The 24,516-nt window shown below is 53.6% G+C and overlaps 1 protein-coding gene and 1 non-coding gene across 3 annotated transcripts; both read left to right on the plus strand.

Annotated features, from left to right (window-relative positions):
* Positions 1-2,382: 2,382 nt before the first annotated feature.
* On the plus strand, positions 2,383-24,009 carry CDHR1 (cadherin related family member 1). 2 transcript variants are annotated; one of them, XM_065919914.1, is made up of 17 exons: positions 2,383-2,502; positions 3,031-3,126; positions 3,898-4,043; positions 4,906-4,956; positions 6,114-6,203; positions 7,376-7,462; positions 8,990-9,106; positions 10,159-10,302; positions 12,016-12,094; positions 13,363-13,463; positions 16,294-16,497; positions 17,137-17,289; positions 18,954-19,118; positions 19,568-19,635; positions 20,166-20,394; positions 22,198-22,455; positions 23,050-24,009. In XM_065919914.1, the coding sequence occupies exons 1-17, from the start codon at positions 2,448-2,450 to the stop codon at positions 23,608-23,610; spliced, it is 2,604 nt and encodes an 867-aa protein (XP_065775986.1). In that variant the 5' UTR covers positions 2,383-2,447; the 3' UTR covers positions 23,611-24,009. The 2 variants fall into 2 exon arrangements, with proteins under 2 accessions (XP_065775986.1, XP_065775987.1); XM_065919915.1 differs by lacking the exon at positions 10,159-10,302.
* TRNAC-ACA (transfer RNA cysteine (anticodon ACA)) lies at positions 21,245-21,316 on the plus strand. The gene has a single exon. It is a non-coding gene; the product is annotated as a tRNA-Cys (tRNA).
* Positions 24,010-24,516: the final 507 nt, after the last annotated feature.

A 24,516-nucleotide genomic window follows, 5' to 3' on the forward strand; every position in this document is an offset into this window, starting at 1 on the left:
TGTCATCCCCTTGTCCTCCTGCCCTCAATCTTTCCCAGCATCAGGGTCTCTTCAAATGAGTCAGCTCTTCCCACCAGGTGGCCAAAGTACTGGAGTTTCAGCTTCAGCATCAATCCTTCCAATGAGTATTCAGGACTGATTTTCTTTAGGATGGACTGGTTGGATCTCCTTGCAGTCCAAGGGACTCTCAAGAGTCTTCTCCAACACCACAGTTCAAAAGCATCAATTCTTCAGCGCTCAGCTTTCTTTATAGTTCAACTCTTACATCCATACATGACTACTGGAAAAACCACAGCTTTCACTAGATCTACCTTGGTTGGCAAAGTAATGTCTCTGCTTTTTAACATGCCATCTAGGTTGGTCATAACTTTTCTTCCAAGAAGGAAGCATCTTTTAATTTCATGGCTGCAGTCACCATCTGCAGTGATTTTGGAGCCTAAAAAAATAATCTCTCACTGTTTCCACAGTTTCCCCATCTATTTGCTATGAAGTGATGTGACCAGATGCCATGATCTTAGTTTTCTGAATGTTGAATTTTAAGCCAACTTTTTCACTCTCCTCTTTCACTTTCATTAAGAGGCTCTTTAGTTCTTCTTCACTTTCTGCCATAAGGGTGGTGTTATCTCATATCTGCAGTTATTAGTATTTCTCCCAGCAATCTTGATTCCAGCTTGTGCTTCATCCAGCCCAGTGTTTCTCATGATGTACTCTGCGTATAGGTTAAATAAGCAGAGTGACATTATACAGCCTTTATGTACTCCTTTCCCTATTTGTAATCAGTACACCTATGCCTTATATAATTTTTTACATCAACTATATGTCAATAAAATAAAAATTAGTTATAACTTTTCAAAAAATAAATAAATAAAGTGCATCTTTCCAGCCACAGGGCCAAGACCAAGGGGATTGAACAAGAAAGGTTTTGGTTAATGGGGCCTAAAAATTGCCCAATGTTCTAGGACTGCTCATTAACTTTCTCCTAGGCCTGAATCCCTAACTCTTGCTAACAGTAGATGGAGGGGGACTGCTACAGGGAGGAGGGGTGGTCTGCTCCTGTCAAGGCCCTCAGGGAAGAACTATTGGGACCCCAGTCAGGGAGGCCTCTCCAGCGAGGACACAAAGTGGATCTCTTCTGTCTGGGGATATACCCTCCCAAGGCCATCCTGGAGAGTGACCAAGCCTGGGACTGAAGTGTCCGCCCTGTATACCCTGTGAATGTAAGGGAAACAGGCTGCTTCTTCAACCAGAGGCTACTGTCAGAGCAAGGAAAAAAGGGTCCAGCCCAAGGAAACTTATCAGCAACCAGGAAGGCTCCTGAACATGTTTCTCCCAGTTGTCAGCATCCAGGGTCCCCACAGCAGTGCCTTGCTTTGCCCAAACATCTTTCAGGGACAGAGAGCTCACCCCTTCTGGGACAGTCCACACCTGCGTTGGCCAACTCTGTTAGCAAGTCTGTCCTAGAGTGGGGTTCCGACCTGCCTTCAAATAGTTCACCCCTCCTTGCAAGGCTTTCGTGGCTTTACTGCTTCTGCTACGACTGGGCACAGCGGATGGGGCGGGAGGTTAGACTGTTGCCTGGCAATATCTACCTCCCTGCTTAGTAGAGATTTGAAGGCCCTCTTTGCTGTCCACCACACATGGGGACCCCCGCTAGTGACCAGACCAGTAATCAGACCCTCTGGGAGAGCTGGCCTGGCTTGGTGGGCAGAATAGGAATGGGCTGAGATCTGAGAGGTGGTCCTGATAACCCCTCACCATCTCCCCCCTTTTCCTACCACAACCCTCCTCTTTGTCTTTTAATCTCCTCCCCCTCCCCACCCAAGCCTTCCGGGACACATCCTTGGAGTCTATTTGGGTTTTTAAGGCCATGCCCTTCCCAAAGTCCATGCAACCCTTTGTCTCCCCTGCTCTCATTTCTTTTAGAGTCTAGCAGGCAGCATCCTCCCATGCTGAGGACGGGCTATTTCCCTGCTATTACTTGACAGTCGGGCTCCAAGAAAATGACAAACTCCCTGAAAGTCACCGAGGAAGTTCATTCAAAAGGAAAACTCCAGTGGAGCCCGGCCCTGCCAGGACTTGGCGACCCACAAAAAGCCCCCGTTTTCAGTGACTTGCGGTCCCGGGGTCCCCTCGGCTCCCGCGCTGCAGACCTGGGACAGGGGCACTCTCGTCCCCCCTCCCGCCCCCCTGCCCTCGCCCCCTGCCGGGAGCCGGTTCCCCTCTGCTCTGCACCCACTAATTGGTCTCATTAGGAGGCGGGCGGGCGGCTCCAGCGGCGCGGATCCGAGCTGTGTCATCCGCTTAGCGCCCTCGCACCCCCGCCCGCGCCCCCTCCCGCCGCCGCCGCCCCCATCGTCAGCTCCGCACTGGTCGTGCGCCCAGGGCATGCTCCGCGCTCCGGAGCCCGGCCTCGGCTGCGGGGAGCCGCACCACCCGCCCGCAGAGACATGGGGCGCGGCGCGCCGGCCGTCCTGGCTGTGTGGATGCTGTTCCTCAGCCTGGGTGAGTGGCCGCAGGGTCCAGCGGGCCCCGATGGGGACGAGAAATGGGTGCCAGCTCCAGCCGGGTGACCTAGGGGCAGTGCTGGACCGTTCGCTTCCCGAGTGGGACGGGGGACGGGGACGCGGACAGAGACTGGGCGGGGGGTACGGGGAACCCCTGCGGCTCTTTGCTGCTTCAGGAGCAGCTTTGGCGGCTGCAATGGGGGCTGTGGGAGGGTGTCCCCACTCCCCGTGTGACCTTGGCCAGGGACCTGTCCCTCTCTGGGTCGCGGTTTCCCAGTCTGCCCACCGATAAGGCTGAAATCGGCCGCTGCCTAAGTCCCAAACAGCCCAGATGGTGCGTGTCCCTGACAAGTCCAGCCCAGTCCGAGCCCACGGGAGGCGGTCGCCGCGGGACCTAGTGGGTGCGCTGGGGTCGGGGAGGGGAGTGCCTGCCTGCCCGCTTGTGGGGCCAGACAGCGCGACCACGCGGGTGCGAAGCTGTCCCCCCGCGTTTCCGGCTGTCCTCTGTTCTGTGTTCTCTCCCTAGCTCAGGCCAACTTCGCCCCCCACTTCTTCGACAACGGGGCGGGCAGCACCAACGGAAACATGGCCCTGTTCAGCCTCCCGGAGGACACCCCGGTGGGTGAGTAGCCCTGGCGCCCGCCCCGCACAGTCTCCCAGAGGAGGGACCCACGTTCCCCTGGACACGGGACCGAACCCGTGACGCCTCCGAACCTATCGAGAGGCCGAGCGCCAGGCGGCAGGCGCTCCCTAGGCGCCCTGTTTGCGCTCCGAATCCCCCAGGGCTGTAGCAGAAAGGTCTCCACGCAGTCGTGGAGACCCGAGCCCGAGCAGTTCTAGAGATCCAGCCGCAAGCCCAGAGACATGACCAGCCCCAAGAGGCAGCGGAGGTGCCCAGATCCTGGGACCCTCTGTATTTATGACCTTGAACAAAGCACTTACTCCCAGAGCCCCAGGGCTCTAGGCTTTAAAACGGGCCCAAGAACAATGAATTCACTGGGATCTGCCGAGATGGGGGAGAAGGAGGGGGATTCGCACTTCCTCTCCTTCACAGGATGGGCAGAACCCTGAGAATAAGGACAAGGGCCGCGTGAAAGGAGCACTTGCTGAGAATTCTCTGAAGAACTAGTCCAAGCGTGGGGAACAGTGCTGCCATTGGCTCTCTGCTCCACCTTAATGACTCCTCCCTTTTCCCTCCTCCCCCATCTCCAGTCTTGGCTCCAGGCAGAGACCCTAGAGTTAAACCCAGCAGCCCTGAAGCCCTCTGTAATCTATATTCTAGATCACAATCTGTAAAGCAGGGGATACTAACCACGAACTGATAGTCAGGAAGAATAAAGAGGAAGAGAGGGAAGCAGCCTTTGCTCAGCGTGGCCCCGCCGTCTTCTTCCAGGCTCTCATGTGTACACCCTGAATGGAACAGACCCCGAGGGAGACCCTGTCTCCTACCACATCAGCTTTAACCCCAGCGCTAGAAGCGTCTTTTCAGTTGACCCCGACTTGGGAAACATCACCCTGATTGAAGAGCTGGACAGGGAGGTATGGGGACCTGGGAGGAGCATTGCCTGCCAGGGGTACAGACGGATGGACCTCAGTGGGCTGGAAGTTTCCCTCAAAAGCATCCTTGGAGAGGTCTCATAAGTCACAGAAAATTCAGCCAGCAGATCAGGGCTGGAAAGACTGGTTTTTGTTTTTGTTTTTTTTTTTTTTTTTTTGAAAGACTGGTTTTAAGGGCAGGTCTGACTTGGGTAAAACTACGTCCCTCTATGCCCTCTGAACCTGCGGGTGACAGGCTGTTTCCCTAGTGAGACCCCATACCAGGCTGGTGAACCAACTGCCTGGACCCCAGCTGTGGGGTGCTGCCGGCAGACCCCACCAGCCCAGAGAAGGGAAGCGGTGGGTCTCAGGTGCAGCTCTGGGGACACGGCAAAGGAGGTATGACTGCTGCCCCTGCCTGTCAACCCAGGGGAGGACAAGGGGACCCCGACACCCTTCCTCACTGAGGTCCCACTGTGTCCTGGGGAGGGTTTGAGACACCACAGACCTGGATCTCTGAGGAACTGTAGAATACAGAGCAGCGTAGCAGAGATGAAGGGGAGAAAGAGGAAATTTTTTAAAAGGATGAAAAACCCCTTCCTGCGTCCTCCAGCACACCAGTTAGCATCTCTCCTCATTCTAGCAGGAGGGTGCGTATTCTGTTGGCACCCAAGCCCTCTGGGTTTATGAGAACTCCTGATGGGTTAACCCCAAACCAGGTCTCAAGCATGAGCCTGGCCAGAGGTAGCGGAGGAAGCTTTTGGCCACCCCGCCCTGCTGCAGGGCCCCTCTGATGTGCCCAGCTCCAGGGGTCCTCAGGGCACCTCCGACTCCCGGCCCCTCACTCTGCCCTTGCGCTTCACAGAGGGAAGATGAGATTGAAGCCATTATCAGCATTTCCGATGGCCTGAACCTGGTGAGTGCATGCTGCAGCCAGCCCCCGCAGCCTCTCCCTGGGTCTGAGCACTATTCCCTCCCCCAGGGGCTGGGGGTGGGGGCTCCCAGCTGAAGTCCAACAAGTTCTGCCCCAGTGAGCTCATAGGACAGAGGGGACAGAAGGGAGAGAGCAGGAAGAGACAAGACCTGTCCACTGCCCTTCTGACAGAGCACCCCCACATTCCTCAAGCAGCATCTCCTCAATCCTGCCCTCCCCGCCCTCTCCTGCGACCTGGCTCTTGGCTCCATCCTCATCACACAAACTGAATACCTGGGCTCGCATCCCTCCTCCCTCGCCTCTTTCTACAGCCTCCACTTTGACCAATCCCTCTCTAGTGCTTCTCAGATAATCCCAGGGGCTCCCCCCCTCCAAGGCTCCCGGACCCCAATCTGGAGCCCCCACTGTGCAACACAGTCCTGCTTGGCCACAGTCCCCCAGCTCAGAAGATGCTACCAGCTGCTCCCCACTACCCTCAGGATGGAATCCTAGTTTCAGAGGCTGGCATTCAGAACACCCTCAGCCTCACCCACCTTCTCTTCCACATTCACCCTAACACATTCACCCTAAATCTGCTTCCATTCTGTTCTCTGAACTCACCAGCCTTTCACTTTGCCTTTGTGATGCTGCTGCTTCTTCCCGACATACCTTCCACCCCCTTCTCCCTCTCACCCGACGGCTGGCTTACTTCCCAGGCCTTCCTGGTGTCCTCCACTAGCTGGGTCAGAGGCCTCTTCTCTGAGCCTCTGGATGTGGCCACCTAGACCAGTGCCTTTACCTAGGTTGGGGTGCATGGTGCCCCCAGAGTCGTGCAGTGCAGGCCCCTGCCCTCAGCGCCCAGCATGTTGCTGTTGTCAGGCTGAAAGATAACACACTTGTACAAGCTGACCTTTGCCCACCACTCCACCCTGCAAATTTCACACCGTCAGACAGAACACAGCGCGTGGCATCAAGTAGTTGCTTAATAATAATATGTGCTTCATGAATGATCAAAAGAGGGAAGGAAGAAGGGAGGGGGGAAGGGAGGAGGGAAGGGGAGAAGGGGGCAGAGAGTACACCTGGGGTGTTAGAGGACATTGTTCCTTTATCACCTAGAAGGTCTCACTGTCCCAACTCCTGTCCCTTTTGCCTCTTTTCAGGTGGCAGAAAAAGTCACGATCCTAGTTACTGATGCCAATGATGAGGCACCCAGGTTTATCCAGGAGCCCTACGTTGTCCAGGTTCCCGAGGTGAGCGAGGGGCCTGCAAGCAGTGTTGATGCACTCCCACCCAGACCTGTGGCCTGTCCTCTGGACTGACCTGTGGCCTGGACAAAGGCAACAGGGCTCTGGGGTGACGAGCCCCCTCCATCACTCACTAACCTCTGGAGACACCTCCCCTCTATGTCCCCCCTACCCCCATTGCCGTCCCCTCATATATTCATTATTATTCCAAAGGAATGTTTATTTACCATTCTCCATTAGAATTTTAGTGTACTCTTATTGTGGAACTGTGAAATAAACAGAAAATTAGAAAAATAGTTTCAAAAACTACTCTTAATCCCTTCAGCTTGAGACAGTGTTGTTAAATTCGGGGGGATTTCCTTCTCTTCAGTTCTGTGATTATAGGTTCTTGTTTTCTCTTCATTTTACATAGTTGTGACTACTAAACATATGCTTTCTGTAGTCTCTTTTTCACTGAATTTATAGCATAAGCGTGAAGTTGGGGTAACTAACATTTTAATAGCTTTCCTTTAATAGAACATTCCAGCATTTACTGAACTGTTCCTTTATGTCTGGATATTAAAGGTGCTTTAAATTGTTGCCATCGTAAGAAACATCAGACTCTGAACTTAAAAGTTCCTTTTCTCTAATGGGAATGATTTTGAAATTGCTAGGTCAAAGCATGGGTACATGTGAGGTGTTGTCAAATTGATTTTCCAGAATGGCACCTGTTTGCCTTTACCCTGGCATGTGGGAAAGGGTATGTCTCCTGGTTCCTGGCCCACACTTGGGATTCTTGCAGTTTTAAATGTCTGCTAATTCTGTAGGAGAAAGCTATTCTTTTTGGCTCTAAGCTGCACGTGTGTGATCCCTGGTGATGTTGAATATGCGCTTCTTTATTAACTGTTTCCAGTCATTTCATATATAAACCCTTTGTCTATTGGGAGCCCTAGATTTTTCTTTCTCTTTCCCTCCTTTTTTTGTTCCCCCTTCCCTCTCCCTTTCCTGACCCCACTTTGACTCCAGCGTCTCATCTATCGAGGCCCCTCCTCCTGTTCATGCTCCCTGGGTCAATGACCACCTTTCTCCTCTTTTTAGCCCTCAGTCCCCTGACCCCACCTTGCCATGTCCCCGCACCCCATTCCCCAAGCAGCTGTCACTGCTCCTGGGACTGACCCTCTGTGGCTATGATCCCTCAGGACACACCTTCTGGGACCAGTATCGCCAGGGTCCACGCAGTGGACAGGGACACAGGCTCTGCAGGGAGCGTCACCTACTTCCTGAAGGTAAGGGGGGTGCTCAGGAAACAACCAGAGGCCTGGGCTGGTGGGGACGCCTGGATGGCCTCCACCTCCATCCATCAGGTCCGTGCCTCAACGATTCCCAAAGATTATCAGAGATGGTGCATCCGATCCCAACGAGGTCTCAGTAAACTCAGAGGTGGGACCAACAAGTGGGGACACGAGGCTGGCCTGAGCAGAAGCCTTCTTCCCCTGACTGGCGCATCCTGGCTCCCACTAAGTTGACCTGCCTTCCTTTCCCCAGATTTCAGGACCCTCACCTCACCACTGGCCAACCCCTTCCCCAGGAGATGACCCGGGCACTTGGTACCCACACAGAGTAAAAGAAACCTGTCTGGGCCTAGAATTGTCAAGAGGAAAAAGGGAAGGGGAGGCAGCTCTCAGGAGGAGCAGAGCTGGGACACCCCCTCCCCAGCCTTGTCCATCCAATCCGCTCTGTTAAAGGCAGAGGCCCCACCCCGTATCTCCCGCCTCTCCTGCAGCTTCTGCACTGCCTCCCTCCCACGGCTGCTGTTTCCACAGCTCCTCCTCTTCTCTCCACATTTAATCTCTTGCTTTCACAATTTTCAAGGCAGTATAGCTCAGTGGTTAGAAACCCTGGAAACAGTCCTGGGCTCCACTGGTTCTAGAAAGACCCCACCACTTCCCCTGCACGGGGGTTCAACCGCTATGTGACTTTGCCTGCTCACTTTCCTCATGTGAGTGGGAAAGGTGAAACCACGTCCTCATTGGATTGTGAGGATTGTGTGCGTATGTGCTAAGTCACTTCAGTCGTGTCCGACTCTGTGCAACCCCGTGGGCTGTAGCCCGCCAGGCTCCTCTGTCTGGGATTCTCCAGACAGGAATACTGGAGTGGGTTGCCACGCCCTCCTCCAGGGGCTCCTCCTGAGCCAGGGATCGAACCTGCGTCTCTCATATCTCCGCATCGGCAGGTGGATTTGTTGGCACTAGTGCTACCTGTGAAGCCCGTTGTGAGGATTAAACCCATGAAAAGCTCGAGCAACAGCTCTTGACCTTCAGTGACCCCTCTTCAGATCAAAGATCACCTCCTGTCCCCACCTGACCTCCCCCACCCCCACCCAGATGCGGCCTGACTGACCCACAGTCAAGGGTGGGGTTGGACGATCCTGAAGGTTCTCTCTGTCTCTACGGCTTTCAGCCCACACCCCTTCTAGGTTAGAGCATGCTGCTGACGTTTCCACCTGGGAACTCTGGGCCAGAGTTTAGCCCCGAGCTGCCCCTCTTGTTTTCTAGCTGAGGCCTAGAGAAAAGCTGAGGCCCTGCTGGAAGGGAACATCTTGGTTGGACTGAGGGGTGGGGGAAGCCCTGAGCTGCAGGAAGGGGGAATCTGGAGACAGGAAAGCCTGAGAGCCCTGAAGTTGCACCTCAGCCCCGAGGTCGGAGCTCCTGTGACAAAGGATGGTGAAGACTCCCTTTCAGTAAGCAGAGCGGGTGTTCCTGGGGCCGGCCTGGGTCCCGCCCCAAGGCCCAGCCTACCGCTCACTCTTACAGAACCCGCACTCCACCAAGTTCTCCGTGGACCGCCACAGTGGTGTGCTGCGCCTCCAGGCCGGGGCCACCCTGGACTACGAGAAGGCCCGGGCCCACTTCGTCACTGTGGTTGCCAAGGTAACAGAGAGGAAGGAATGGGAGCATCCCGGCTGTCCTCAGCCTCCATCGGGGGAAGCTGCCCTCGGATGGGAGCAGTTAGGTTCTACGATGGAGGGGACAGACGGTACCATGGGGGCGCGCGTGGGGCTGCCACAGCTCGGGATCTGTGTTGAGCGGACCCTGCCAGACACGGACATATTCTTCAGGGATGCTGGTGTCTGTGGGCCGGGGAGGGCATATTCCCTCCTGGGAGAGGCCAGCCTCCCCACTGTAGGCTCAGTGTCCATACCCTCATGTCCCACACAGCCTGGCCCCTGGGCACGTCCGTTTATCCAGGCTTGCCCATCCCGCCTCTTCCTCTCTGTGTGACCAGTAACCCACTCTGAGTCTCAATTTCCTCATCTGCCCACCCCAAAACTTGTCTAAATTCCTCATATTTCTAAAGTTTGTTGTGTAGGGTTTGCAACTCAGCAAGTGCTCAAATGTAACTGCTCTTCCCCTCAAGGGCAGGAAACCCCAGCCTTCTTTCTAAGCCCCAGGTTTTCTTTTCCAGGAAAGTCCCTGCTGGTCACATAGGCCACAGGGCACCCCCCGCCTCAGCCTGTGTTGGGAGGCCTGAGCCAACCCCGCCTGCCAGTTACCCCGTGAGGGCTGGCTTGGTGGGCGCACACTTCCATGATGTATCCTCAGCCGTGGGTCCACCTTATATTCTCTGAAGATTCTCAGGAGACTTTGCGGCTGGGCTCCTGGCTGGGAGGAGATTTTGGCTCTGACCCCCTCCTCCTCTGCTACTCTTCAGAGATGATTTCCCTGGAGAGAAACCTAACCTTCTTTCCAAAGGAAAGCTTTTGAGCACCTACTGCGCACTGGCTGAAGACCTTCATGCGTTATCTCATTTAATTTTCCTAACACCCGTGGGAGGGGGAAAATTATCTCTAAGTAGGCATAGAAGCAAGCAGAAACAGGGCGGGCAGCTGGCCTCGAGGCCAGTCAGTGGCAGGAGCCAGATTCCGTGCGAGTCTGCTCGACTCTGGAGCCCAGCATCTCTTCCCTCTCTGATTCTGCTGCAGGATGGCGGGGGAAAGCTTCGAGGGACCAACGTGGTGCTCTCGGCCACCACCCTGGTCACGGTCAATGTGGAGGATGTGCAGGACATGGCCCCTGTCTTCATGGGCACGCCCTACTATGGCTATGTGTATGAGGACACCCTTCCGGTGGGTAGCTGCACCCCGTAACCCAGGGCAGCAGATGCCTCCTGCCCTGTCCTCTGCGCTGCCCGAGGGTCCCCTGATGGTAGGCTCAGCCCAGGCTCACGCGCCTCACATGGAGGCCAGTTCTGGATTCACTGACTCAGGCCACACACAGGCCATTTTGCATTGGGAAGTGTAAGGGGGAAGAAGAAGCTGCTCATGTGTGGAGCACCTATTGGGTGCCAGGGCTGTGCCAGGCATGTCTTCACTCATGCACACTTAGCCCAGGCTGGTTGCAAGTGTCAGCCCTTCCAAAGGGCTGTGAAGAGAGGCTAGGAGGAGACCTGGTGGTTTGGTTTAGAGGGGACCTTTCCTACACCTGACAGGAGGTGAGGTGCCAAAATTTTCCTTCCTTTCCTCCAGGCCTGTAGCCTGAGGCCCCTCACGCCAGTAGTTCTCCCACAGTTTGCTGCTGAATCACCATGACCCTTGTCAGACATCACATGTGGGCCCAGCGCAAAGGATGCCTTCAGCTTCTGCCCCTTTTGGCCTCTCAATTTCCAGTCCTGGGCCTGGCATCCAAGGGCCGGCCTACCCTCCACCCAGGAGCCGGCACCATCCTTTACTCAACCCAGCCCGTCTCCCTACCTCACCCTTTTCCCTTCGCCTGACATGTGCCCATGGGCATAATGCCCCTCGTCTTTCTCAGCTCAGCCCAGGCGCCACTTTCCCCTCGATGGTGCACCCATGTGTTACTATACCCCCCAACCAGACTATGAGCTCCCAGCCAGCAGGGGCCAGGCTGGAGTCAACCCTTACATGGTTGGCCACAGTTCTAGAACTCTCCATGGAATGGAAAAATGGACTTGCATTCTCCAGTCTCACTTCCCCAATTTCTGATTATTACCAACTTCGTAAAACAATGGAAACAGTTGTTGAGCACCACTCAAGTGCTAGGTCCAAGTTGAGAAACCACCTTTCCAGAAGTTGGCAGTTGAGAGGGACACAGAGTGAGGGAGAAAGAAAGGCTGGGCTTCCCCCGTGTGGGCCGTAGGGCAGAGCAGCAGAGGAGGCCCAAACGGTCCTGCTGGGGAGCTAAGGGGGAAAGAAGTGCCGGTAATGGGGGGACAGGACAGTCAGGAAGCAGGCATGAGGATGGGGAGGCCTCTGGAATGAAGGGTCTGCGTAAGGAAGTCAGGAGAGGGTGGCAGGCAGGGCTTGAACAGGGCTTGCCAGTTGGGGCAGTTTCCCAAACCCTTTGAGCAGCCCCTGCAGCCACAGGACAAAATCCTAGTTCCTGGACTTTGCATTGGACCCCCTCTGCCTGGCCCCTCTCCCGCCTCTCCCTTCAGGCACCTCTGAAGTCCAAAGACAGATGAGGCAGCAGGTGTGAGGCTGGTGGGTGGCCGAGAGAGGTGAGGCTTGAGGGTGGTGTGTGGGGAAGGAGGTGTGTAAGAGGTGTGAGGAGGAGGCCCAGGCAGGAGCCCTGAGTGTCCCTGGGCAGCTGCGTGCCAACCCACATGGGGGGCAGGCAGAGGGGCTCAGGCTATCCCTCCAGCCCAGGGAGGCCGGGGCCTATGAGCTCCCTGTAGAGCAAGGATGGGGCCTCGCAGAGGCCTGACTCTCGAGTGGGGCGGCACCTCCCTCTGTGATGGGGGCAGTATCTGGGGAAAGGAGAGCCCCAGCACCCCCCCACCCCTGACACTGGCCACAGGCAGCTGCTCCTGTTCCTCCCAGGGCTCAGAGGTCTTGACGGTGGTTGCCATGGATGGAGATCGGGGCAAACCCAACCGTGTTCTCTACAGTCTGGTGAATGGTGAGTCTGGGGCTCATTGCTGGGCTATAGGTGCAAATCCCTGGGTGAGCAGAGTGAGATCCCTAGTCTCTCTGGATCCCAGATCTATAGGCCAGAAGTATAAGGTGCATGGAGAGGAGGGGCTGGGGCCCTCCAGGAGGTGGCACGTCTCCTTGGGCATCTGCTCTGGACCCTGCTTGTCGTTATGTCCAGTAACAGGGAGGGACGCACTGGGTGGTCAGGGGCAGTGGTGTTACTGAGAGCAGTGCAGGTAGGGCCAGTTCACGTTCCCACACGCTCGTGGGCCTCTGCTCATTGATAGGAAGGGGTGGCAAGCTTTCTTACACTCTAAATTGCTATGGCTTTTCCTCATTCCTTTAAATGTTTTGGTTTAGAGCATATTATTGAATTAAGTGAGTTAAATACAGTGATGATTCCAAGTGTCCTGAATTATTCACCCTGTGTATGGATGAGAAAACTGAGGCCCAGAGAAGCTAATTCATCCCAAGTTCCCACTGGGTTTGAGTCTGCTGCCTCCTTCCACAATCGGGCAATCCCTGAGCAGGAGGAGCCAGCTCAGGGAGGGCTCTTCAGCCCTCAGTAGCTGGTCCCCTCCAGGGGCCACCACACCTGATGCCTGGTCCCACACACGCACACGTCTCCATGCTCTCACTCAGACACCATCACTTCCTCTGACCCTGTCCCTGGGACATGCCTGGTGCACACTCCCCTTCCAGCAGCTCACACACGTGCAAACGTGCCCACTGTCACAGACAGGCTTCTCTCCCAGGCACGCAGACCCCTGACTGCCTTCCCTCCCCTCCACAGCTGCAAGCCTTCACACACCTACCAAGCACCCAGTCCACCCCATCTCCTCTCCCATCTTCTTGCCTCTCCTGCTACTCCTTCTCCTCCTCCAGTCTTTTTCTCCCTTCTTTGCATTATTTTGTCTCTTCCCTCCCCCTTCTCTCATCTCCCTCCCTTTGTACCTCTTTATTTCTCCTTTGTCATTCCATCACGCCTACCCACACACCACACATGCATGCATGAGAGAAGCAAAATACTAGGGAACCTGGGAGCCGGAAAGTAGTGACTTGAAGCCCTGGCTCTGCACTCACTGTGTAACCTAAGACAAGTTACTGAGCCCCTCTGAGCTCAGCTTCCTCACTGGCAAGACGCGTATGATAATACAGGAAACTTGAATGAAATACCCTGTGAGGCCTGGCACAACTCCCCTGCGCCACCGTGTGGCCTTGTTCAGAACTGCAGGGCACATCTCTCTGTGACAGGGAGCGATGGAGCCTTTGAAATTAATGAGACGTCTGGAGCCATCTCCGTGACGCAGAGCCCTTCCCAGCTCAGGAGAGAGGTGTATGAGCTGCATGTACAGGTACTTACCTGGATCTGGGCCTTCTCCACCAAAGGTGATAAGATCCTGGCCGCCCCCCTTACCCTTCAGGGCCCGCAGTCAGGGGGAGGATCTGGATACTGTTTCAGGGAACACCTAGAAGAGGTGGCACCTGGTGTGGGGAACTGAGACAAGGCAGAGAAGGTAGGATGGGAGCGGCAATGCCTTGAACGTGGGTAGGACCCAGGAAGCAGAGAGGTGCGGGGAACGTTGGGTAGTTGGGGCAGGTGGAGGCATTGCAAGCGAGGGAAGCTTAGTGGGCCAAGGCTGGGGGTGAAAGCATATGATGTACCAGGGCACAATGAGGAACAAGTGGGACTTGAGCCAAGAGCCCACAGCAGCCTGTAATGGAGAAACAGCTGGACCCCAAGTGGGGGACAAAGGAGCAAAGGCCCTGAATGCGAGGTATGGATTTTTCCTGCAAAGGGCCAGCTTTGTGGCCATGTGACCTGTGATTACACAGGGACCGCAGTTAGAAGCATCCTGCGCTGGGCTTAATGTTTTGCTCTTGCTGTCTTGAAATTCTTAGCAATTTTCCAACAAGGGGCCAGCTATTTTCATTTTTCACTGAGCCTGCAGATTATATAGCTAGTCCTGCCCAAGAGCAGTGAAGAGCCATGGTAAGGTTTTGAACAGGATCGGAGTCTTGGAAAAGCTCACTCTGACTGCTGGCTAAACTAGAGTGGTTCTCAGATTCAGAGAGCTAGGCAAACAAAGATTTTCAGGGCGTACTACGGGGGATAGGAATGTAGTGTGTCTGGGGAAACCCAGGACTCTGCATGTTTCGAGCTCCCAGGTGATTCTAGCACTAGTCCCAGCCTGGCATCTGAAAACCCTGGTCCCAACTCGGGTTTGAAGGGAATCAGATGAGGAGCAGGGCAGCAGAGCCATCAGCCCAGGTTATAGATGGTGGGGACCCGTAGGGGTAAGGGGAGGTGGGATGGGAAAAATGGACAGGCTGTGAACTATGAAGGAGGCGGATGCCACAGAATGTGGCTGTGAAGGGTCAGGGAGAGGAGAGGCAGGGAAGAAGCCAGTGTGGTTCCACACCATCAGAAACACACAAGGGGAGGCAAGTTGAACAGGACAGGCAGTCTGCGTTTTGGTGCCTCGGGGACATTCAAGTTGCAAATCCAAACCTGAGTGTGCAGGTTTGAGCTTCAGGGGAGACAACATCCACATGCAGGTAGCTATGAAAGGCTAGGAGGGAATGAGACCACTCAGAGGAGGGCTGGGGGGAGAGAGGAACCACTAGCTGGGAACACCGCTGCTGAAGCATCCAGCAGGGAGGAAGGGGGAGGAGCAGGTGAAGGAGAGATCGAGATCATCGGTGTCAAGGCCAACCTGCAATGTGGAGCCACATTAGCCGAGGGGATGGAGCACTCTGGAGGCTGAGGGAGAGTGGCCGTGTCACATGGAGTGTGGGAATCGGCGTGAAGCATCTGAGTTGGGGACAGGGCGACAATTGAGTGGGAGGAAAGAAAAGGAGGCAGAGGATATAAGTTCTAGAAAAGAAGAGTGGGACTTCCCTGGTGGTCCAGTGGTTGGGACTCCACCCTTCCCATGCAGGGGTCATGGGTTCCATTCCTGGTCAGGGAAGTTCCGAAGTTGGGATGTGGCCAAAAATAAATAAATAAATAAAAATTTTATTAAATAAAAAAGAAGAGTTATGATGCAGCTGGTGTATGACAGAGTGGAGTCCAGGAGGGTAACTAGAGGACAGTAATTTGAAGACCAGAGCCTGCTTATAGGAAAAGGGGAGGAAGCCCTTCCAGAGCCTCATGTGATATTTGCCACATGTCCGTGAGGTGCCTGTAGACACTCAGCCCTGACTTGCCGGTTGTACCAGTCATCCACTGCTGCATCGCCACACCTGCCTTCCCTACAGCCTCCCCCTGGCAAGCGGACACAAGGGCAGAATATGGCAAAGCTAAGGTTTGAACCTATGTCTGGCTACAAGAACAGGGCGGTATGATGCAGTGGAGAGAGCGCTGACTAAAGAATCAGACACATCTTCCTTCTTCTAGTCCAGCTGTGTGACCCCCAGTGACCACCCGAACCCTCTCACCTCATCTGTAAAACAGGACTAGTAATAGCACTATACTAGTTTCCTAGGACTGTTGTAACGTATTACCACAAACTTATTGTCTTAAAACAACACACATTTAAACATCGCAGTTGCTGTGGGCAGGAGTCTAGGGTCAGCTTAGCTGGGTCCTCAGTTTCAAGGTCTCTCACATGGCTGCCAACAGATATTCAGCCAAGACCGAGTCCTCATCTGAAGGCCCAGCAAGGAAGAATGAGCTTCTGGGCTCACGTGGTTATTGGCAGGGTTTACTTCCTCTCGGGCTGTTGGACTAAGAACCACGGTTCCTCTCCAGCTGTTGACTGGAGATCACCATTAGTTCCTTGAAACATCAGAGAAACTGTCAACAGAGCTGTCTGCTTTGCTAGAAATCAGAAGTTATGGTCTAATCTAATCACAAAATAACATTTCATTTTGCTATATTCTATCAGTTTGAAGCAGGTCCCTAGGCCAAGCCACACTCAAAAGGAAGGGATTACAGGAATTTCTCTGGTGGGCCAGTGGCTAAGATTCCATGCTCGCAGTGCAGGGGGCCCAGGGTTCAATCGCTGGTCAGGGAACTAGATCCCACATGCCTTGACTAAGACCTGGTACAACCAAGTAAATTTTCTTTTTTTTTAAGAAAAGAGGAGATTACATAAGGGCATAGATACCAAGAAGCAGGGATCATTGGGGCCATGTTGGAGTCAGCGTACCACACAGCCATAGCCCCCTGTCCCCACCCAGGTGACTGAGGTCAGCTCTGCAGGGACTCCAGCTGCCCAGGCGGTGGTGCCTGTCACCATCCGGATCGTGGACCTCAACAACCATCCACCGACATTCTATGGCGAGAGTGGGCCCCAGAACAGATTTGAGCTGTCCATGTACGAGCACCCACCCCAGGGGGAGATCCTTCGGGGCCTCAAGATCACCGTCAATGACTCAGACCAGGTATGTGGTCCCGCCCTCCACCTGTCTTCCTACAAACCGCCGGGGACCAAGGCCCAAAGCTGAGTCTGCCTGAACCTTTCCTGCTGTCACCGGGGCTGGAGGGTCACAAAATGAATGAAGCAAGAGTGGGTAACCAAGAGGGAGAGGAGGGAGGGTAGACAATCAGAGACTAGCTGCATGGCCTAAAGACATCCACGATCAATTAAAAAGAAAAAGCCAGTCGGAAAAAAAGCCCCTCTGGAAGTTTCCTGGTAGCCTAGTGGTTAGGATTCCTGGCTTTCAGTGCGATCGCCCAGGGTTCAACCCCTGGCTGGGTGATGAAATCCTGCAAGCCATGCATGAGGCCTTAAAAACTGGAAAATAAAAGCGCCTCTGTGTCTGACCCTCCAGACACTGTGAATGTGTCCTGTTGCCTCCTGTGCCCAAAGCAGGGCTGGGCTTTCTGGGCTTGTGTCTTCGCTTAGTCCTCGTAGTTCACCCAACTTTTCTGATTCTTGACCACCTCTCCTAAGAATACTTATTAAGATACTTACCTCCCAGGGTCAAGGGCATGCACAGTCTCATTGCACAGCACGACTCCTATAATGAGGTTCATCCTCATTCATCTTTCCTGTTTCTTCTCTCCAAACGGTTGTCCAGGGAGCCAATGCCAAATTCAACCTGAGGCTGGTGGGACCCGGGGGCATCTTCCGAGTGGTCCCGCAGACAGTCCTGAATGAAGCCCAAGTCACGATCATTGTGGAGAACTCAGCCGCCATTGACTTTGAAAAGTCCAAAGTGTTGACCTTCAAGGTAAGTGACGCTTGAACGGCAGGAAAGGATGTCACAGTAGTACCTAGATTCATCCTTCAGAGGTCTCTTGTCACTCCCTACCCTTCCTAGTCCTACTCTTTTCCTCTGCTCCTCCTTCTGACTTGGGGAGCAGTGAGGAGCGGAGGAGTATGATACGAGAGTTCTCCTCTACTCCACAGCCTCACTGACTCCAGCGTCTCTCTCCCCAGGAATGCGAGGAGGGTGGTCCAAAGAAAAACCACCCATGTAATGTGCCATGTGAATGGACTGAGAGAAAAAACTCTTTGATCATCAGGAGAGATGTTTCCTTGTTTGCATGCGACATGCCAATTGTTCTGTTAAAAACTTTAGCAAAGAAGAAGAAAAGTTCCTTTCTATTTGGAATTATTCAAAATGATAAACACATACAAATAATGTGTATTTACATAAATATGTAAATAAATATGGGGGTAGACCCAAAAGTTCATTCGGAATTTTCCATAAGATGTTGGATGTTGTTGAAAAATGCAAACAAACCTTTTGACTAACCCAGTATTAATTAAAAGGCAAAGTACTTTGCTGATATTAATTTAAATTGTTATAATTACACATGCATACATACTGACAGCTAGCATCATACTTAAAATTGAAATTCTATACAACATTGTTAATCTACCATACTTCAATCAATCAACCAATGAAAGTGAAATTTTAAAAGCATTCTTTGAAGTTATGAACAAAACGTGGGTACCTGCTCTTACCAATATTGTTTAACACTGTTCCTAGAATTAAATGTTATTCCTAAATAAGAAAGGAAATAAAAGGTACAATCATTAGAAAGGAAGAGATAAACTTATCATTGTTTTTAGATGATGTGATTGCTTGCTTAGAAAAATCTAAAAGAAATAATCAAAACATTGTTAGATACTGCAAAGTTGTTAACATGAGGGGTTACAAAATTAGTACACAAAATCTAATAATTTTCCTGCATTCCAAAAAATAGCAATGAAAACAATGGAATTAGAGATCACTTTTATAAGAACAACTAATAGATAAAATTCCTAAGAGTTACCATAACAAGATTGGAGCATATAAATAACAAAAAATGTACAAATTTAACAAAAAGATAAAAGAAGGTGAGAAATATAAAGACAAACCCTGTCCAAAAATGCAAATTCTCATCAGGTTAATAAAGACTCCAGTGTCACTTCAATTAAGTCTTACCCAAAATTTCCTTAGGGGAGGATGTAGGGGACTTGATACAATTATACTGGCTTTTATCTGGAGAAACAAACTGATAAGAATAGTCAGGGAATTTGGGGGGAAAAAAGAGTATGAGGCAAGAATTTGCTCTAACAGATATTAAATTATATTATGAAGCAAAGTTGCTTTAAATTGGAAGCAAAAAAAAAAAAAAAAAAGAAAAGTAATATGCAAACCAACGGAGCAAAAGAAACTGGTCCCAATGCAAATGGCCACTATAAGGAACCGGGCATTGCGGTCAGAGGCAAGGGGATGATGTTTGCCTTAGAGGTGCCCCCTGCAGGTGGTGGCAGGAATAGCTGGCTGGCAGCAGAGAAACTGGGAGACAAGGCAGGTGGGGGGCAGGGGTGAGACAGGATGTGACAGGTTCTCTGCAGAGCGACTGCCATCCCGACAAGTCTTCCTTTTCCTTCCTTCCCCAGCTCCTGGCCATTGAAGTGAACACCCCAGAGAAGTTCAGCTCCACGGCAGATGTCGTGATCCAGCTCCTAGATACCAATGACAATGTCCCCAAGTTCACCTCCCACTACTACGTCGCCAGGATCCCCGAGAATGCCCTGGGGGGCTCCAATGTGTTGGCTGTCACAGTGGGTTGGGGGCTACCCCAGGGACTGGGGTTGGGGTTGGGAGCCCCACTGAAGGGGGGGCCTTGTGAAGTCAGACAAACCTGTTTGTCTGTTTGATTCGATAAACCCACATTCATTGGCTGTGTCCTTGGACAAGCTATGTGCCCTCTCTGAGCCTCAATTTTTCTTTCTGTACAATGGGCATAACAGCATGGTTATGAGCATATGTAACCCATATGCTCACAGGATGATAATGCGGATATGTAATGAGAAGTAGAAGGCCTTCCAGATCTGGCTCCTCCAATGGTTGAGACCTGAGGTGAAACTAGGGCTCCAGAGCAGGCCTCCAGTTCTCCCCAGCTGGACAATCCTCCCAGCCCACCCAAACCCTTGTGTGGCTGTTGAAAGCAAGAGCTGCCAACGTGCCCTGACAGAGGGACCGGGGCCACTGGGAGCTTTCTCTCTTCCAGGCTGTGGATCCAGACACAGGTCCCTGGGGTGAAGTCAAATACTCCATTTATGGATCTGGGGCAGACCTGTGAGTAGATCCAGAAACCCAGTCAGGGCCTTGGGAAGGGATTTGGGAGGCTGAGGGTGGAGGAGGATCTGTGCTGAAGGCAGGAGGAGCCTGGGCTGAACAGGACCTGGGGAGGTGAGCCTGGGGGCCGGGAATAAAGGGCAGCTGTAGAGAGCCCGAGGCAGAGGTGTGGGGACATACCTGATGAGGTGAGCCTGAGAGAAGTAAGGTCACCACAACCTGGAGCTGGGGCTCCCGGCCTCCGGGGCCAGGCAAGCGGTGCTGGGCTAGGGAGCGGGGGTCATGGGGGGAGAGGGAAGGGCTGTGACTCGGGTGAAGTTCAACATTGATGGTTAAGTAGATGAGTGGTCCTGCCTCCCTGCGTCAGACCGTGAGGATGTGGAGAGGAGCAGGCGAGATGCTCAGAGAAGCTGCCCAGTGCATCGCCGTTCCTTCTCGGAGGCGGCTCCTTGCTGAAGGCACGTGTGTGCACATGTGTGTACATGTGCATGCTTCTGCACACCCTTGCCTGCACTCTCTGTGCCCGGCAGCTTCCTGATCCACCCATCCTCTGGGATCATCTACACCCAGCCCTGGGCCAGCCTGGATGCTGAGGCCACTGCCAGATACAACTTCTATGTGAAGGCGGAGGACATGGAGGGCAGGTACAGCCTGGCCGAGGTGTTCATCACGCTGCTGGACGTCAATGACCACTACCCCCAGTTTGAAGAGAGCGTCCAGGAGAAGACAATGGTGCTGGGGACCCCGGTGAAAATTGAGGTGAGCTCCAAAGGTAGCCGAGCTGTCGTCATGGCTTGTACTTGGCCGTGTACTTGGCCAACGCCATGGCCCTCGGAGCATGTCCTCTTCCTGCCCTGCCCCAGTGGGCTTAGTAGCTTCCTGCCTTAGTATCTCGGGCCCATTGCGGGAGCCAGCCACCCGTCCAGTACTGTCGGAGAGGATCTGTGGCCCCAATGCTGGCAGCTTGTGTGTGCTTCTGGCTAGAGCCCCCTGAGGACCCTCCTTTCAGGCTCTGCAGGAGTGAGTGGCCTGGGGAAGCAGGGTCCCATGGCATTTCCCCATGTGAGCATCCAGCAGGCTAGAAGCCACAACTTAGCTCTGCGGGTGGCCCAGCATCCAGCTGTTGTATCCAGGAGCTGCTAGCCAGATGCCCAGAGCTGGCTGGAGATGCTGCTGCCTGCCCCTCCACCCTCTCACTGTAGATTGAAGGATGGCCTCACCCCTCTGTGGGCACCAGCCACATGACGATGCCAGGCTCTGCGTGAGCCCCTAACTCTGGCCGTCCTGGATCTGGCACTTCTGGAGTCACTGTGGCTAACTCCTCCCTGCTCCCCCCAGCAGCCACCAGCAACCCCCACACCAGCAGCCTGGCTGGTGCCCCTGCAATGCCCACTCCCTACCTCTCTGTCCTTGCTCTGCCCAGCCCTGGTGTGGCACTGGCCAGGTGTGAGCCTGGCACCGGTGTGTAAATGTCCATCATTCTTAGACAAAAAAAAAAAGCTTTGTCCCTGCAGCTGCAAGTGGCGCTGTGGCTTAAGAATTTCTTTTCAAATATCTTGGACTCCTGAAATAGGCAATGATTTTTAAGGTACTTTATATACCCCTAACTTCCCTGGTAGCTCAGACGGTAAAGCGTCTGCCTACAATGCGGGAGACCCAGGTTCAATCCCTGGGTTGGGAAGATCCTCTGGAGAAGGAAATGGCAACCCACTCCAGTATTCTTGCCTGGAAAATCCCATGGACAGAGGAGCTTGGTGGGCTACAGTCCATGGGGTCGCAAAGAGTCAAACATGACTGAGAACTAAACTTTGTGCTTTTTATATACTCCTAGTGGCTCAGATAGTAAAGAATTTGCCTGCAGTGAAGGAGATCTGGGTTTGATCCCTGGGTTAAGAAGACCCCCCTGGAGAAGGGAATGGCACCCCACTCCACTATTCCTGCCTGGAGAATTCTATGGACAGAGGAGCCTGGCAGGCTATAGTCCATGGGACTGCAAAGAATGGACATGGGTCACAAATAATTGGACATGACTTAGAGACTAACATTTTCACTTTTCACTTTCACTATATACCCCCATCCCCACCTCCACCTATAATTAACCTCTGAGAAAGAATATATTGTTGCCACTTTACAGATTAAAAAATAGAGGCTCAGGCAGGTTGCACGTTGGGTTGGCCTGAGTTCACGCAGCTGTCTGCCTGCTTTCACAGCTATGCCTTCCCAATATGGAGAGAGCATGAACCCCGAAACACAACAGGCTTAACTCTGGACCCCAGCTTCCCTCCTTCTACCTCTCCATCCTTAGGCAAGACACTCAGCCTCCAGGCTTTTTGTTTCTTACCAGTACTGACTTGACTAGGCTTGTTCTGAGATTGACAGCACACATAAACAGCCAAGCACAGATCCTGCCTCATTCAATTCTTCTCCCAGCTCCATTCACTCAAAATAGGATTAGGACCATTCCCTATCAACCCAACAAACTGAATATGACCTGTCGGTTTAGCCAGGGGACACAAATGTGACCCTCAAAGTCCAGCCCCGCCTATCCCTCCCTGAGTACAGGCCACAGACGAGGACGCAGAGGAGCCCAACAACCTGGTGGACTATTCCATCACCCACGCAGAGCCGGTCAATGTCTTCGACATCAATGCACACACAGGGGAGATCTGGCTCAAGAACTCCATCCGATCCCTGGATGCCCTGCACAACATCACTCCCAACGGGGACCTCACATGGTCCCTAGAAGTGCAGGCCAAGGACCGTGGCTCCCCATCCTTCAGCACCACGGCCTTGCTCAGAATTGACATCATAGACGCTGAGGTGAGTATGAAGCCCACGTCGGGGGTTGATCAGAGGCCAGCTCAGGCCTCTCTGCAACATGGCCAGATAGAGAGAATGACCACCTTCCTCCAAAGACACCCACCCACTGCTCACAGAGACTACCAGTGCCATCCAACGCAGAGGCTTTGACATCAGGTCGAAATACCAGTTTCAACACTTTGTAGCAGTGTGACTTTACCAAGTCTTTCCCTTCCTGTGAAATGGGACTCACGATGCCTCCTTCACTTGCGTGTTGAAAGGCAGAAGTAAAATTATGTGTGGTTCTCAGCTCAGGGTCTGGCAGGAAGTCATCCCTTAAGAGGCTCCTGATAGGCTTGGGCAGATATGACCCCTCCTCCATCAAAAGAAAGCAGTGCCACCTAATACAGGAGTTCCTCATCCAATCCAACCTGCACTGTATTTTTTCTCTTTGTGTTTTTCTTTTTCTGGAATGAAGCCCATAGTTCTCCTCAGATTCTCTAGGGGACAACTGAGCCCAGAAAGCTTAAAAACCATCTGGCCTAAGGGAGCTCAGGGCCCCTGCTCCGTCCTCCGGGGACCAGGCAGGAGCGGCTGAACGCACCTCTCTTCCAGATGCTGTCCCGAAGCCCCATGGCCGCCTTCCTGATGCAGACCAAGGACAACCCCATGAAGGCCGTGGGCGTGCTGGCGGGCATCATGGCCGTGATCGTGGCCATAACCGTCCTCATCTCCACCGCCACCTTCTGGCGCAACAAGAAGTCCAACAAGGTCCAGCCGGTGCGGCGAGTTCTCCGCAAGCGGCCCAGCCCCGCGCCCCGCAGCATCCGCATCGAGTGGCTCAAGTTCCGAAGGACCAAGGCCACCGACAAGTTTGTGCTCCAAGAGGCGCCTCCCAACGAGAACTGCAACAACAACAGCCGCGGAAGCACACCGCCCCCCCAGGCCCCCGCTCCGCCGCCACCGCCCAGCGCGGCCCCCAGCGTGGGCCAGGCCCCCTGGACGGTGCCTACCGTCTCGGGCTCGCTCGCCCCTCCGCAACCCCAGCAACCATCACCAAAGCCCAGGGCCGTGGCAAAACGCAAGGCCATGGGAAGCCCCGTCCAGTCAGCTCTGGTCTCTGAGCTCAGGCAAAAGTTCGAGAAGAAGAATGTACAGAGCAAAGCTTACTTCTAGACTGTGTCCTGTGGCCCCCCTCTCCCCACTCCAGTTGCCCTGATGCCTGGGCCACGCTCCTCAACTCTGCTCCTTAGGGTCACCCCTGTTTTGTACAATGGTGTAACCCCCATAACCAGGGCTCTGGACAATGCCTTGGGCATTTATTCCTCTGGTTACGACTGCAATTGGGAAATACTTCCCCATCACACAGCTCCTCCGCACATGGGCAACACTCTGCGCAGCAGAGGTTGGGCGGCAACAAGGAGCCAGATTGATGTCTTCTACCCTCCAACTCCAGACCTCACAGTGTCACTTGGGTCCTGCTGGGGCCCCAGCTTTATTAGTTCGGGAGCAGAGCCCTGGCCACATGTGACAAGGTTGACTAGCACCTGGATCCTCAAGCCTCCCGCTAAGAGCAGGAGCAGAAAAAGTTTCGGGGGCTGACTAAGGCTGAGGGTCAGCGAACCTTGCAGGCTGTAGGAAACCAAATGCAGCTAGAGAGGGCGAGGATGCGCGGAAAACTCTTGCCGACTGTGGGCCTGTGCCTACAAGCTATTGGAAGGTGGTGGATGGGGTCTGGGCAGAGACTGTGAGTCTCTGCTATGCCCACTCCGGACCAGGGACACAGAGGTATGAGAGGTATTCTGTGGGAGTGAGGGCAGCTGCCCCAGCCAGGGCTGCCCTGGGACCAGAGATGGCTGGAGCCAAGCTGGTTGCCCCAGAGACATCCGCAGGAGCAACGGGTACCCTTAGGAGCTGTCCCACTCGAAGTCCTTGAGGAGATAGAGCAGGGCTGAGATCTGGGGAGACTTCTGTTTTTATCCAGCTCTTCTGCTCACGTGCGATAACCTTGGGAAAGCTCATCCTCTTTCTCATCTGGAAAATGAAGAAAGTGAATCAGCCTTATTCACAGGTCTGGGGTGA

This window comes from Muntiacus reevesi, chromosome 2, assembly GCF_963930625.1.
Source record: "Muntiacus reevesi chromosome 2, mMunRee1.1, whole genome shotgun sequence".
Taxonomy (NCBI): Eukaryota; Metazoa; Chordata; class Mammalia; order Artiodactyla; family Cervidae; genus Muntiacus; species Muntiacus reevesi.